The sequence below is a fragment of the Pungitius pungitius genome, chromosome 1, assembly GCF_949316345.1.
Source record: "Pungitius pungitius chromosome 1, fPunPun2.1, whole genome shotgun sequence".
Lineage (NCBI taxonomy): Eukaryota > Metazoa > Chordata > Actinopteri > Perciformes > Gasterosteidae > Pungitius > Pungitius pungitius.
Window position 1 is genome coordinate 19145979 of NC_084900.1, and position 16841 is coordinate 19162819.

The 16841-nt window shown below is 44.3% G+C and overlaps 1 protein-coding gene across 3 annotated transcripts; it reads left to right on the forward strand.

Annotated features, from left to right (window-relative positions):
- The first annotated feature begins 7154 nt into the window (after nucleotides 1–7154).
- Nucleotides 7155–15816, forward strand: renbp (renin binding protein). Of its 3 annotated transcripts, none has more exons than XM_037479396.2 (11): nucleotides 7155–7300; nucleotides 8826–8932; nucleotides 9018–9093; nucleotides 9185–9260; nucleotides 10949–11130; nucleotides 11656–11883; nucleotides 12155–12236; nucleotides 12359–12534; nucleotides 12638–12769; nucleotides 14766–14853; nucleotides 15046–15816. In XM_037479396.2, exons 2-11 carry the CDS (start codon nucleotides 8832–8834, stop codon nucleotides 15117–15119), a joined length of 1215 nt encoding a protein of 404 aa, XP_037335293.2. In that variant the 5' UTR covers nucleotides 7155–7300; nucleotides 8826–8831; the 3' UTR covers nucleotides 15120–15816. The 3 variants fall into 3 exon arrangements, with proteins under 3 accessions (XP_037335293.2, XP_037335292.2, XP_037335291.2); XM_037479395.2 differs by having other exon boundaries at nucleotides 15462–15816; XM_037479394.2 differs by lacking the exon at nucleotides 15046–15816 and having other exon boundaries at nucleotides 14766–15039.
- Nucleotides 15817–16841: the final 1025 nt, after the last annotated feature.

Consider the following 16841-nt stretch of genomic DNA (forward strand, 5'->3'; position numbering starts at 1 on the left):
CTCAGGGAACTCAAGCTGCGTAAAGACGCTGTGGGAACCCAATACCCACTCACCATATGAGCAAGTGACCGTGGTGTGACGTTTTTAAGACGCACACTCAGACGAGCACCTGTGCTCCAGGTGTAGCGTTAAGGCCAAGGTGGTAAACCTCACGAACGTGTGGGGAGAGGACCAGCCTGCCGCCATGCAAACGTCGTGTAGCGATACTCTTCCCGACAACAGGGCTTTAGAAGCCGCCATACCCCTAGTAGAATGGGCCCGGACAGCCACGGTGGGGGCTGGCCGGCCGATTCATAAGCAAGTGTGATGGCCTCAACCACCCACAACCACCGCAGGAAGCCACCTGCACTGCCGCCGAGCCAGGGCCGCATTCGCGGCCGGCATGCTAGCATAGCCATGTCGCTTAGCCTCCGCCACTGACGATTACAAAGCCGCACGCGGGTTGTCCCGTCGTCCCCCGCCTATGACGTACCAGCTCGCCATTGGTTAGATTTCACACGTGCTTCATGACGCGGTCACGCAGAGGCGTTCCCACAGCGTCTTTACGCAGCTCGAGTTCCCTGAGAGGGAACAGAAATGTAAAAATAAATAAATGGTATGAATTTGTTTATGACCTGTTTTATTATCAACTTTTATTAATTTATTCATACATTTATTAATTTATCTTCACATTTATTTACGAATTCATTCATTTATTTCTGTATTTATTTATACATTCATACATTTATGTATTTATTTATACTTATTCAGGGTTCGAAATGACTTAGGACTCTTGGGGGGTCCCCTAAAATGTAACTATAAAAAATACTGAAGACTACCTTGCTACACTATATACTGCAGGCAAAATTATATTGACATATTTTGAAGGTGGGATAATGGTCTTGGGATGTTTTTCATGGTTTGGGCTAGTCCCAGTATTGTAGTGGTGTCTGCAGGAGTGGATTGGCTATAATCAAACAGGTAACCCTCTAATTCTGGAGCAACACAGACCAGGGAATGCTGGGTGATGGAGTTCCCCACCTCAACAGCAACCAGTAACATCTAGTAACATCACATCTTTCCCCTTACAATGAGAATATTTACCCCTGTAAAAACATAGCCATCTTTAGGTGCCGTAATGTAACATATGAACTATACCTGTAAACAACTACTACAATTGCAACTTCCTTTTTTTTTTTTCCTCGAACAAGACAAACTTAAAGGTACACATTGCTTTTTCCTTCCTTTCAATCAAAACAAACTAGAGATAGCCTAGCAACTCTCGATCAACCTCATAGGTGGCTGAATATGTCTCCTAGGTCTAGCCTGTCTTCCAGCAGCCGGCGATTTCAGAAATCTGAAAGGTGTCGCCTCAGTCGTTGACGCAGACGTCGCTGTCAGACCACTGTCCGATAGCTCAGTAGATTCAGTTGTGTCCTCCTGAACCGTCTCTTGAACTATACTGTCCTGTTCAGTCGTTCGAAGTTGCAGATCTGTGCGGTTCCTCCTCAGAGACACTCCATTCTCCGTCTCGATCCTGTAGGAGCGTGGAGCAACTTCCTCCTCCACCTGTCCCTTTTGTCCCCATGTGCCTGCAGAGACGTCCCTGAGACGCACCAGGTCTCCAGGACTCAGCTTTGGCAGGTGTTTGGCCGTTCCATCATACAGCTGTTTTTGCTTTGCTTTTTGTTCCTCTTTTATTTTTCTGACTTTGTGTGCGTTCTTTGGCGTAAGCAAATCCTCAGTTATTGGTAGGTTAGAGCGAATGCGTCTACCCATCAGCATTTGAGCTGGTGACAGTCCGTTCTGTAGAGGTGCACTCCTATAGATCAGTAAGCTCTTCTGAAAGTCATCTCTGTCCTGTGCTTTCCTCATCAAGTTTTTTACTGTTTTCACTGAGCTTTCTGCCAAGCCGTTGGATTTTGGATAAGTTGGACTCGATGTTGAGTGTTGAAACCCCCATTCCCTGGCAAAGGCAGCAAACTCACAGCTGGAAAACTGGGGCCCATTGTCTGAAAACAGTTCACATGGCACTCCATGCCTGGCAAAAACAGTCTTGAGGTAGCTGATGACTGCTTTGCTTGATGTTGACTGCAGCGCTCCAACTTCTGGATAATTTGAAAAGTAGTCGGTGACCACTATGTAACTCTTTCCATCACAGTCAAATAGATCAGTACCAACCTTGTAGTACGGTCTGTGGGGCACTGGATGAGTCATCAGCGGCTCAGCTTGTTGTTTTGGCCTATAGATGCGACATAGCTCACACGACGCTGTTGTCCGGCTGATATCTTGATTGATTCTCGGCCAGTACATTACTTCTCTTGCCCGCCGTTGTCACGGTTTGGGTCTGCTCTATGTCTTATTTTGTAGTTTTTATGTTTCTTGTGTTCCTGGGTGACTACACTTCCTGCCTTGTCCTGTGATAGCCTGATTGATTCCACCTGTGTCCAATCACCTGCACCTCCCTTGTGTATTTAAGCCCTGTGTGCCAGTTGTCCTTTGTCGCGTCATTGTCTTTGTCACTCGTTGGTGCCCTTCTTGATTTTGGAATAAAGAGCACTTTGTCATCGGAAACCCTGCGTTTGAGTCCTCCCTGCATCCTGCTCCAGCTGCGATCTCTGACAGCCGTTTACACTTGACTTCTCCGAGATGGCCTTCGTGTATCTTTTGGAGCATTTGTTTACGTAACGATGATGGAATAACAAACTTGCTCCCCTTGAACACTAAGTCATCCACCACACTGAGCTCAGATCTACAGTTCCAGTAGTCTTGTATTTTCGTGGGGCAATCCCTTTTGTTTTCAGGCCATCCTGTTTGTATTGTGTGTTTGAGTTCTGTCATCGTTTCATCTGCATTTGTCTCTCTGCGTATTTGTTCTGTTCTGTCAGCTGTTACCGGCAGATTCAGCACAATCATATCCACATACGCCTGGATTTCTGCAGTGTCTTCGCTGTCCGCACGCTCCCCCTTATCCACTGCTCTAGACAAGGTGTTGGCGGTGTACATGTATTTCCCTTGTGTGTATGTCATGTGTATGTCATATTTTTGCAGCCTGATTAGCATGCGCTGTATCCGTACAGGACAGTCATTCAGAGGTTTGGACATGATGGACACCAGAGGTTTATGGTCCGTTTCCACTTCAAAAGCTTGACCATAGACATATTGGTGAAAACGTTCACATGCATACATGCTCGCTAACAGCTCCTTCTCGATTTGAGCATACCTGGACTCAGCGCTTGTCAAGGCTCTGGATGCATAAGCAATGGGTAGCCACTGCTCATCGTATTCCTGCAGCAGCACCGCTCCTAAGCCGTACTGTGACGCATCTGCTGAAATCCTTGTTTTCCTCCCTGGGTCATAAAACTTTAACACAGGCTCTTGTGTCAAAGTCTCTTTCAGTTTCACAAAACATTGTTCCTGCTCATGGGACCAGATCCACTCATTCTTCTGTTCAAGAAGACTCCTGAGAGGTGCTGACTGCGCTGACAGCTGAGGGACAAATTTAGCCAGATAGGTGACCATTCCCAGAAAACGTCTGACCTCGTCTTTGTTGTTTGGTCTTTCCATGTTGTTGATTGCTGACGTTTTTCTCGGGTCGGGCTTCACCCCCTCTTCACTGACAACATCTCCCACAAAGGTAAGTGTTTTCACTCCAAACTCACATTTGTCTTTGTTAAGCTTCAGATTCACTTCCCTTGTCTTGTCTAGCACTTGTCTCAGTCTTTCGTCGTGTTCTTCTCGAGTCGACCCCCAGACTATGACGTCATCCATCATTGTCTCTACTCCTGGTATGTGCTCGAAGATCATATGAATAGTCTTATGGTAGACTTCAGGCGCTGACAGAATACCATACGGCAGACGAAGAAACCTGTACCTGCCCTCAGGTGTGTTGAATGTGCACAGCTTCGAACTCTCCTCGTCCAGCCTCAGCTGCCAGAAACCTGATGAAGCGTCCAGTTTGCTGAACCATTTAGCTCCAGCAAACTGTGCCATGATTTCTTCTCTGGTTGGTAACTTAAAGTGCTCTCTTTTTATCGCTTTGTTTAAGTCTCTTGGGTCCAAGCACGTTCTCAGAGCACCGGTTTTCTTTTGTACTACAACCAGCGAGCTGACCCATTCAGTTGGCTCATCTATTTTCTTGATGACCTTTAGTTTTTCCATGCGCGCTAGTTCCTCTTTCAGCTTTCCACGCAGTGCAAAAGGAACTTTCCTACAAGGATGCACAACAGGAGACACACTTTTGTCTATGCATATTTTGTGTTCTCCAGGTAGACATCCAAGTCCTTCGAAGCAGTCTTTATACTCCTCCATCAGTGAGTCATGATCATTGGCAGTTTCTGATGATGTCACTACAAACACTCTTTTGACCAGGTTGAGCTTTGAACATGCCTTGAGTCCCAGGATTGGTTGTGCACTTGTATCCACGATCAGTAGCAATGCTCTTATCTGCTGGTCTCTGTATTTGAAGGTTGCAATGCATCCGCCTTTAACAGGAACCCTTTCTCCAGTGTATCCTGTCACTTTTGTTTTTATTGGATGAATTTTGCTTTTCACTGCCAATGTCTTGTAATCCTCATAAGATAACAGGTTTACATGGGCACCTGTATCTAGCTTGAATGGTATTACCGTCTTGTTCACTTCTATTGGCACAATCCATTCCTCTTTTTCATCTGTACGAGCCTGCACCACATCCACAAGGAACTCCTCATCATCCTCTTCTTCCTCACCAACTGCGTGAACCTTCTGCTTAAAAGCTGACTTGCAAAATTTTGCATAGTGATTGTTCCTTCCACAGTTGTTACAGGATTTTCCATACGCAGGACATGACTTTGGCTTGTGGCTGCCTCCACATTTACCACATCTGAATTCTGCAGATTTCTCTTTCTGGTCTTTTTGTTTAGTAAATGTTTTCTTATTTCTCTGTTCTTTATGTACAGCATGCACTGTAGTTTCACCTCCCTGAAGCTCTTTTGCTTGTGCTCGAGTGGTTTCTGCTGCTCTGCACATAGGGACACACTTTTCCAGTGTAAGTCCACCCTCTCTGAGCAGTCTCTCTCTGAGTGCATTATCCACTGTGCCACAAACAATCCTGTCTCTCACTAGCGAATCTCTCAGGGTGCCAAATTCACATGTTTTGCTTAATGTGTGAAGCTCTGCTAAGTACTGATCAAAATGCATTCCTTGCTTCTGGTCATGGGTGAAAAACTTGTACCTCTCAAACGTCACGTTCTGGCTAGGCACAAAGTACTCTTCAAACTTCATCATTAATTCTGCTAAGGTCATATTAGCTTCATCCAACTGAAAGCTATTATATATGTCCAAGGCATCTTCTCCCATAACATGCAAAAGAATGTGGGCTTTCAGTTTTTCATCATCAGCCCCTGCTCCACTTGCTGCTAAATATATATTGAATCGTTGCTTAAAACGCTTCCAATTATCAGCAAGATTACCAGTCAGTTGCATGGAAGTAGGTGGACTTAGCCTCTCCATTACTGAACGTCGGGGTACAGGGACTTCCCCAGCCCTCTCGCGTTGCCGGTTGTCCTCTGCTTCAGGCACAAGATCCTCTTCTACATGTTCGATCTGTCCTTCGTCTCCCGCTTCACTTCCACTGCCACTTGTAGCCATCACACAACGTAGCAAACTCTCTTAGCATGTTGACTTGTTAGCACGTTACCTCACGCGACCAGAGTTTTTTTTTTTTCTTCTTTTCCTCGTCGTTCTCCCGTGGCAAATCTATCTTCATTAGCTGCTCACGGCCACTTCTGACAACATGTTGTATCTTGCTTACTCTTATAATAAGCAGACGAGGCGTGATATACGTTTCAAGAACTTTTAATGTTCACTAGCACAGTCCGCTGTAATGCTACCCGGGGTCTGCCGCGCTCTGCTCTGCGCATGTCCCCCAACACAGACCAGGGAATGCTGGGTGATGGAGTTCCCCACCTCAACAGCAACCAGTAACATCTAGTTACTAGATGTTACTGGTTGCTGTTGAGGTGTGATGTTACTAGATTCTAGTAACATGTGATGTTACTAGATTCTAGTAACATCACATTTTCCTTGAGCAAGGAAGTTAACTAAGTTATCTAAATCCACCAGGGGTTCTCATTATGGCAGCACCATGTACCTTCAAAGGGTTTGATCAAATACAACTGGCGTTTCTCATCCCTTATGTTAATGGTATAATTTGTAAAACAACTAGCCGCTGGATTGAATGATAATGATGTCTATAAAGACTGTTCCTGGCATCTAAATAAGACACCGTAATCAGAGTTGCTATTCAGTCCGGTAGATAACGGCCGTTAACACACCTGTACCGCCCAAGAGAACCTGTGAATATCCATAGCTCACTGCGTAGAGCAGTGGGCTCGTTGGCTTTAGGATGTTTTGACCCACGGGGTTCGAATCCCGATCGTTCCAATATATTTTTTAGTATATTTTCTTGAATACATGTTTCCATACGTGGTTGTGATGTAGTGCTAACTTATACAATCGTAAACGCTGCAATGGATTTGTGATGCGTTTTGTAGATTTTCAGCAATATGTTTGTGAATGTGCTGCTGTTAGCTGGCAGGTTGTTTGGCTTCATACACATACAGCAAGAAACGTTGACAAACGCACTCTTCTAATCATTACGTTACACTGGGTATCTAAGTTAGTTAATGCAACTTTTGATATAGGAACACCAACTCCAAATATTTTTACTACAATAAGAAATTATTATGGAGATAACATAATCGAAGCACTTACAGCATTTTCATTAGGGATTTCACTCTTTGTGAGGCTTCGTTCAACAATAACCTTCGTGTCTGCGTCATAGACCACAACAACAATCTGTGATGCTATTAGCTGCCCTGATTGCTGCCCAATCGCGCTAGGAAATAAATAAATTATTGTTATGAATATAAAACGTCACTAAAGACGACGCACAAACGTCACACAATCATTTTTAATGTTAAAAATATTTGTCGGGGACCCCCCAAAATCAAAAAATAAATTCTTATATTTATTAGGGGTCCCTAATGGCTTATAGGGGGTCCGGGACCCACCCAGACCCCACTCATTTCGAACCCTGTACTTATTTATAGTATAATTTTTTGTCCTCCGTATGTTTCTGCCTCGGTTGCACATTCGAGCCCTTGTGATTGCGCGCTCCGGGTTGAGCGCGCGCCCTGTGCTTCCTCCTCCTGCGCGGCCGCGTTAGCAGGGCCTCTGCACGGTCACATGACAGACGGCTCGTCGGTCGCGAGAAGAGCAGGCGGAGCGCTGCTGCAGGACGTGTCTACTCTTCACTGCGTGCCCGTAACTGGACCTGGAGGTAGGACCGGTTCACCGGGGCTTGGTCTTGTGAGACTAATGGCTGCTGTTCTCCCTTTTTGGCTAGAATTAAGGACCAACAGGTTCCTGGTGGGATGATCGTGTCATCATACGTGTTGTTGTCCTCGTGACTTGTGATGACCAGAGATTTGCCGCGCTAGAAAAAGAAACATTTCCTCTATACATTTGGGGTTTATCTTCAATTTAACGTCAGAGGGGACATATATGGCTCGTTTTCAGGTTGTCATTGTTTTACTGTGTGGTAAGTGTTGGTATGCTAATGTTCCAAGTATGTTACCCAGTGAAACGTTGAGACAGAAACTTCATGGCCTCAGAGTTGTGGTACCTTGTTGTGTCTTTCGTTCCTTTGGTCCCTCCCTCAGACCTCAGAGCTAGGGTTGTCACGATACCAAAATGATGACTTCGATACTATACCTGCCAAAATATTACGATACTACTACGATGATTAATGAAAACAACATGGTAAAATCATTGCATTGGTTATACACAGCTTTGAAAAAAACTAAAGCTATGTGGATTGGGTACATTAAAGATGGACACATAGTTAAAGGGCAATTTCCCCCCTTTATTGAAAAACGACAATGAAAATTGCATTGAGTGTGTATTATTTGGTACAATTCTGTGTGCATTCTGACCTTAAGTCCATAAGGCCTAGTCCCTAGTACCATGTTTTAAAACAAATACGTTAAATTATCTGAACCTTATCCACAGACCTTTATTTCAGACTCTTAACCAGAAAACTTGTTTTTTAAAGTTGATTTTGTCAAGAAGAAACGAAAATATACACACTCCATTGTGAACCTTGTTGAATGAATGCTGCACTATGGGATGTCTGAAATACTGCGTAGAGCCAGCACACCAAGCAAAGATTTGTCACACTGTCCCGCTAATCCTGAGAAGGCAACTCTTTTTTAAGGTATAACTGTAAATTATGATTTACAATTGAAAGTATTAATTTTGATACTTTTCACTCCCTGATTTGATCGTCAAAATAGCTTTAACGACTAATTTTAATATTTGATGAGGTTTTTTTGTTCTATTCTTAATCTTTCCATGTACATTTTATCAGGACGCTCTGAACACATGTGTGGCGCCTTGGTTTACCTTTTTACGTCTCTGCTTTCACTGGTTATCCCATCTCTAACGTCACGTTGCAATGACTTGTGGGTAATTGGCCAAGTCAGCATGGAATGTTGACTCATGGATAGTGTTGATAAAAGGCTAAAAATATCTGCCAGAGAGCCTCAAACACTCAATTTGACCGTGATTAGATGGAACTAATCCATCACAGAGGAAGCCTCAAAGTCTGTGTGTGCGTATGATTGTGCCCATTTACCAATATGGATTATCAATGTTCGACATTTAGTGTCAGAGCTTTTTTATCTTTGTGTAGTGATCCGATCTGAACTCTTGAGTTATATTATACGTTGCCCCACCAATAAGATGAGTGTTGTTGTAATTGAGTCTAAAGGTGAAGTCATGCATTCTGATTGACATGTTTGAAGGGAACCATGTCTGTGGTCCAGCTGGAGGAGTGGCGGCAGCGGATTGGTAAAGAGCTGGACGACACAGTAGCCTTCTGGCTCAAGTACTCTCACGACACAACGCACGGGTACCGTACCCAAAAGTTACAACTCATAATCCATGTCCAACTGTGTGTTTCCCTGTGATGAACTCACCCAGTGCTCGTGTTTCAGAGGCTTCTTCACTTGTCTCGGGAGGGATGGGACGGTGTACGATGAGCTGAAGTATGTCTGGCTGCAGGGAAGACAGGTGATGCTGGCCGTGAGGAACAAGTGCTCCACTGTGTGAAGTGTGCTCATTACATGTTGCTGACGTATACTCTGGCTTGTCTCTTTCACAGGTGTGGATGTATTGCCGCCTGTATCGAACCATGGAGCGCTTCCGCAAGCCGGAAATCCTGGAAGCAGCGAAAGCCGGTGTGTGTGTGTGTGTTAAATATAAAGACTCAGCCATCTAAACCTCTTAGCATTATCAGTGTCAACATGTTGAATTCTCTCTTAACTGGTATTAATTATGTAGAAGTTCTCGATCTGTAATGTGAGAAATTTGAACAGCAATGCTGGTTGTTGCATGTACTGTATTTGTCAGAGAATGACTTGGTTATATTTCCTACCATGTCCCAGAGATGGGGACTCGAGTTTGAGACTCGGACTCGAGTGCGACTCGAGTCGCACACACGCGTGACTTCCGACTCGACTCGGACTCGAGCTTTGGGACTCGTGAACAATATTTCATTTTAGGAAAAATCTGATGAGCTCGCTATACCGCTCCCTCCGTTACCTGCCTACGTAACACGTACATCGACATCTATTGCTGGCTGCGCGCGCGGTAGGTGACAGCGAGTGTTGTCACCTACTGCTGCTAACACATCCCGTCAGACCAGGCTTATTTATTTATATCCGTTAATGAACTTTTCTCCTCTTGTTACCCTGGTAACCGCTGTCATTAGAAGGTTGCGTCGATTCTTACTGTGAAAATCTACGTACTTCCGGTTTAGCGGCTACGCTTCGTATTTTCATTTTATGGGAAAAACCACAAAAAAACATTAAGTAAAGAGTAAAGGAGGAGTAAAACGTTGTTGGTATGTTTTTTTTTTTTACGGTAAAAGGGACGTTGATAAGAGATGGGGACTCGAGTTTGAGACTCGGACTCGAGTGCGACTCGAGTTGCACACACGCGTGACTTCAGACTCGACTCGGACTCGAGCTTTGGGACTCGTGAGCATCTCTGCCATGTCCGGATCCGGGCTTAGAAGTGCGTTCCAGAAAGTACTCTTCCAGGCCGTACCTGGGAAGCCCCCTTAACTTGCTACTTTGGACACAACGGAGCAGCGGCTCTATTCTGAGCTCCCCATTGTCTCTCTGAGGCTGCGCCCGCCTCCAAGGGAATCTCATTCAGCCCTCTTGTATCTGATCTCCTTATTGCGGTCGCTACCAAAGTTAAGTATTATGGGTGAGGGTTGCAACGTGGAAGACTGTAAAACTGTGCTTCCTCTTCACCAGACGGAGCTGGTACAACACCTGCGTTGCACTAATTTTCCTACTCCCCAGAAGATGAACCCTTTAGATATAATAAACCCAGATAATGTTTGATGAACCAAAAGTCTGGACGTTGTTTCTCGTGACGTCGTAGTTTTCCACTTCCACGGGTAAAGCTTTGCAGCAGATGGTGTTCTTTTGTAGACTTAAGTGGCTGATGACAGTGTTTGCTGTGCACCAATCATCATTATGGGATGGGTAAGAGCAAAACACGTTGCGGTTGGTAGGAAACCTTTGAGCTGCAGAAAACGCCATCTTGATGCAAACTAAGAGAAACCCTCTAGCCACACTTTGTGATCATTTATGTGTTTTTCTAATAAATCACTTGGGCAGCTTGTGAAAGAACAGCAAACTCAGTTCTTCATCTCATCACATTTCTGTGATGAATTTATTCAAAAGAGAGGGACTAATACAGAACCCTTCATACAATGGGGGATAGACGTATATAAAGGCTGACCGTATGGGAGACAAAAAGGCATATACAGATAGGTATCAGTAAAAAGCCCACATACTATTTATGAGCTTGCTACGTATTGCTCATGGATATTGTTGTCTTTGCTTCTTAGGAGGAGCTTTCCTGAGAAGATTTGCTCGTGTCTCCAGCAGCAGCAGTGGCCAGTGGAAGTGTGCCTTCTGCTTAACAAGAGATGGTAAAGCAGTGAAAATTCAGAGGACTGTATTCAGTGAGTGCTTCTACCTCCTGGCCATGGATGAACTGAGCCGGGTCACCGGTGATAAGGGCATGCAGGTACAAAGCAACTACCACAACTAGTGTCTGGGCTGTGTGAGCAGGTACAAATCACAGAGGTCCCATTCTGAGCTCCTACTATCCATATAGTTGTATTGTGTTCGCACTACGCTCACTTTGCTGCTAAATGTGCATGAACGGAAGTGGTTTCCCTATTCTGGAAATCTGGATCATGGTTCCCTAAAACAATGGTCCCAAATCTATTTTAACCACACATAGGGGTGTCACTGCTAACATCAGAGCCAGAACATTTAAAATCCGGTACTCGTTGCTCGATATCATGGGAATTCAAACATACTGTTGTGTATGCAAATGCTTTTTACTTTGTGGTCCATGTACTGTTTGGACACAATTGAGCCTTCAACATATTTATTTTTGCTGTAATAATAATAAACATGCATTGCAGCATCAGCATCAGTGACTCAACTCACAACAGGTTTAGCATGCATGATCCTTCTACACCAGCCTTACCTTCCCACATCATGACACCATCCCTCTGATACGCCGGCTCTTTTCCGTCACCAGCTCGAGGCGGAGCAGATGATGGAGCAGTTGATCCACTGGGTTCGGGTGGACTCGTCCGGCCTGGGCCGCCCACAGCTTCCCGGAGACCTTCCCACCAATAGTATGGCGGTGCCCATGATGCTGCTGTGTCTGGTGCAACAGCTGACCGAAGGCCGAAGTCAGGAGGTTGCTCAGAAGTACACTGAGCTGACCGGCTGGTGTGTACAGCAGATTCTACAACATATCCAGGTTCGAGGCTTTGTGATTAATGTGATAGCTTCTGGGATTATTCAGGGCTCAACGCTAACTTTTTTACAAGTAGGCATCAGCTTTTGGCCACCAAAACTGTACATGTGGTTGCCACCCAATATTTTCTGTAATTATTATTAGCAAAGTTTGAAACAATGGGCCAGGTTCATGGTTGGATACTCTCACTTATTGGTCAAGATTCCCCACCCTGCCCTTAATATGCTTATAAAACGAACACTGCTTGTTTTCCTTCTCCTGTATCTGGGTCCAGAGAGACGGCACTGCTATTCTAGAGAACGTGTCTCTGCAGGGCGCCGAGCTGCCAGGCTGCCAGGGCCGGCTGCAGAATCCAGGTAAACACTGCAGCGCCTACATGGCTGCAAGCACATCCAGTGTATAGGCGGGCTTTGGCTCAGCAATGACCCTGTCCTTAGTCTTTGACATTTTCCCCCCCGCATGTCGACACGTGACGCAGGTCATGCCCTGGAAGCGGGCTGGTTCCTGCTTCAGGTCAGCGCACAGCAGCGGGACAGCGATCTCCAGAAGACCGCCATTAACAAGTTTGTGGAGCTACCTTTTCAGTTCGGCTGGGACAAAGGGCATGGCGGCCTCTTCTACTTCCTGGATGTGGATGGTCACTGCCCCACACAGGTGAACCAATCCTGTTTCACTTTAAACAGCGGCACAAGATATCCTGTGCTTTATAAAATGGCAAGGACTGAGGCTGTGTCCTGTCGCCTGTATTTCTGGCCAGTTGGAGTGGAGTATGAAGCTGTGGTGGCCCCACTGTGAGGCTCTCATCGCCTTCCTGATGGCCTACAGTCAAACCAAGAAGCCAGAGCTGCTGGAGAGATTCTCTGAAGTTTACCAATACACCTTCAACCATGTGAGTTGTTTGTGCTCTTGTGTTTCATTACTTATGTTACAATGTGGTTCCAACATTTTGTCAGGTAAGTATTTTTCCCGTAGAGTCTCATGCATGTGTGCTACTTGGATAGCCAAGCCGAGCATAAAGTCTGGATCCTGTCTGTGGTTCTAGAAGAAAACACACTTCCTCGTTCGTGTCATCTAAAGACGTATGTCCTGCTTTGTTCATGTTTTCGGTGACTACCAAGAGCGTTTACTCAGGAAGTGTAATAGTTTCTTTATATTACTTTACTTATTAACTGATATTATGCGTGGCTGAGCTGCCACATTAGACCACAAATTATCGGGATGTTGTATTTATTTGCGCTTGAAAGCAATTTGCAGCTCACAAAGTTGACAAAGAAGCCAATACTCCAATACTCCTCTCAGCATCTTAGGTCATCTCCAGGCCTCTGTGCGCTGCTCTCATGTAAGGCTGTCTCGTAGCATCGAGCCTCTGGTTCCTCCCGGAAGACTCTCTTAGCTCCGTCGACCCCGTTTGCTGCAAGCTATCGCCCTGTTGAGATCCGATGAGAGCACAAGAGCAGAGAACAATCAATTAAATTAGCCCTTTAGAATCAATACTGTTTTGCAAACTACAATGGTAAATACAATGGTAATGTAGAAATATTTTCTAGTTTTCTGACCACTCAAAGTTCTTCAAAACTTCATGTCATCATTCACCCATTCAAATACTGATGACAGGAGCTACCACACACGGAGACACATGCCCATCAGTAACTAGCATTCACATAATTCATAAAAAATAAAATAACCTTTTCTGCTTCACATTTGGACTTGACAGTCTCAGCACATTATAAATAATACATCTAAACACATTTTAACAATAGAACAGTTTAACAGAATATATATATATATATATATATATATATATATATATATATATATTCTGTTAAACTGTATATATATATATATATATAAGTGGGAGAATTAAGATCTAGTTTTTCCTCCCAAGACTTGTACCTGAATGCATCAGGGCCATTCTCCTCACGTGGAGGAGCTCATTAAGCCTCATGATGACGTTTCAACAAGATTTGAGCACATGAGACACTGGTTTAGTGCTGCAGTGGGAAGTATGAACAGAAACCAGTCCGTTCCTTGAGGATTAAATGCTCTACTTTCGCTGTCAATTTGTTCCTCTTATTTATCACCCGTCCCTTTCTCTCGCATCACATTTAAATTACAGTCGTCTTTTTTTTAGCTTTATGTCTGGGTCCGGATGGGACGTCTTCTGGGTCCGGATCCGGACCGCGGCCCGCCAGTTAGTGACCGCTGCTCTAGGTGGTTAATTGTTGTCCGCTCAGAGCAGAGCTGCTTTCATTATTCATCCTGTAGCTAGTTCCACAGCAGCACCTAACACCACCTACTGGCATGATAGTGTATTACCATAGAATAAAGTCTACAAAATGATTAACAAAACGGTTTAATTCAGAGCAATTCAATTATACAGTTCAGTTATTAACAAAAATTAGGGCAGTGGTCAGGGTCTGACCTACTAGCACAAAATAGTTGTAGCAACCAAACGTTGTGTATCACATTTCATCAGTCTAGAGTGACAAATAGTCCTCTACGTGCATGTAAACAGCATTGAGTCCCTCACCATCTCATTCACTCACATCGCTCATGACGTCCACCTTAATTGTCAGGTTGTGAAAGCTTGCATTGCCTCAAAACCATCATTTGGGGGGTTTCCGCAAACGCCAGCCAGTTAAAAGCTAAACTGTCAACTAACGGTTGAGTGCGCAGTGATATGGAACAATGGGGTCAATGTGAACAGTCAATGTACATTATCGCTCAATAATGTACCCCCTGTGACTCTCAACCAATCAGAATGCTTTCATCTACCCGCATTATATATATATATATATATATATATATATATATATATATATATAAATAGCTGAATTTGTATATTTTAAGTGTTAAGTCCTGTACGTGTTTCTGATTCTGTGCAGTTTCCTGATGCTAAGAGCGGGGAGTGGTTTGGCTATTTGACACGAGAAGGGAAAATGGCCCTGGATTTGAAGGGAGGCCCATTTAAAGGTAAGAACACATTGACATTTATCAGATTTCACACGGCCAGACCACCGCCTATAGTTTTAATTCCCCTCTCATGCCCTCATGATTTCTGGAGTACTGTGAACGGGGAGCCATCGGGACACTTAAGGGCTCCCGGCCCCGGGTCACCTTCCTGCTCTGTCTGCTCAGTAAGATAATAGTGTTTCTCCTCTTCAGGGTTCTTTCATGTGCCTCGCAGCCTGTACATGTGCGAGCTTCTGCTGGATGATCTTCTGGCAAACCAGGACTGAGCGTTCTGACGTCAATGATGTGATGATGATGGAATTTGGTTCAATAATCAGTTTTATAAAGGAAAATGCAAATTTGTTTTGAGTAATTTAAGATATGTTTCGTGGTGGGGCTTATTGTTTTTAAGTGCCTGACAAGATCTTTTACCATTGAGTTTGTCGTTTTAATGTTTTCTATTTTAGAACTCAGTGACTAAAGTGCACAACATTCAGGGGACATCAATTCAGGATTTGTCCTTGTTATGACTCAGAGCGTCATAGTGGGGGGGGGGGGGGGCAGTTCCCCTCCCTGCCTGAGGGGGCTGTTGTATGTTTTGCCTTGCTCTGTCTCTTTTCCTTTTGCAGGTGATTGGATGTCGGTGAATAAGAAGGATCCTGTGGGAGCCAGCAGCCCTCTCTTGTTGCCTGTCTCTCCAGCTTTCAACCGGGAGCCCTGCTGCACCTCATAGACTTTTGGGGTGGTGGGGGGGTTTAGCAAGGAGGTCGGTAGGGGTGAGAAGCCTTTGTTTGTTGGTTCATGTTTTCTCCTGTTTTTGGGTAGGGAGTTAGGTAAGACACCTGTATTTTTGTTTGTTTCTTTATGTGTCCTAAGGAAGGTAGGGGGGGACCTGCAAGTATTGTTTTGTTTGTTGTTTTACGCCATGCTCACCCTGAAATCTATGACCTTGAACTAAAATAAATACCCCAAAACGAGAAAGCGGCGGCCTTGGTCTTGGTCTTAATTACGGGATTACTTAATTACTTGTATGCTACTTCCGGCTCCCCTAGGCCGGTCGTAACAGTCCTACCTCACCTACGGAGATGACGAGGGACCAAAGAAGAACTTTACAAACAAGTTTAGGAGTTTTCTCGCTGTTAGCCATTGTGCTACCATTTGTCCCTCATCATATACGTATGCTGACACTTTAAACACAACAACAGTATTTAATGGGGACACCAAAAATCAGAGCCAGCTTTTAAGACCTTTTTAAGATGCATGAATCTACATCCTATTCATACAGCTAATGTAGCATACCAATGGCTATCCTACATCATAATGTGACTAAATAAATGTGATCATAAAGCTTTCTGGGGGAAATTTATTTTCTTACATGGGGCCAGGCAAGTTCGAATTTTTACCCTTTAGAAATTATATAACTTAAAAAATATTGTTTTACTGGTTATCTTTGACTAATATTACAATCTGTTTAATGGGACATTTAAATGTGACAAATATGCAAAGAATAAGACACCACCAGGTAGGCAAATAGCAAAATATATATAACTAAAAACTGGCCCTTTCTCAATATGCGTTCTTGTGTGGACTCTTGTTCTCGTGGACTCGTGAAACGTCATCAGTCGCAGCCCGAGTACTGTTCCAATTCTAAAGTCCGCATCTGGCCGAGAACGGTAATAATACCCGGATGTGACTCGCCCCGCCCATTTTACCGGGCATGCATCGGAGCAGGCTCGTCTGTTCTTGTCAGAGCCAAATATCCCAGAATGCATTTCACCTCAGCAACGGGCAACAACGACAGGAAAATAAATACTACTTTATTTAAGTATCGTAATGTAATTTTATGACTGAAGTTAGTTGTTAAAGCAACTTTTGTGGTCAGCAGCTTGCTGTACGAGGACCACTATACTGATTAGCCTCTTGATGTTTGAGTGACAAGACAAACGGTATGTGTGTGTGCATTCAAATATTTTAGTATAATAGGTAATTTTTTGTTACTGTATCCAACC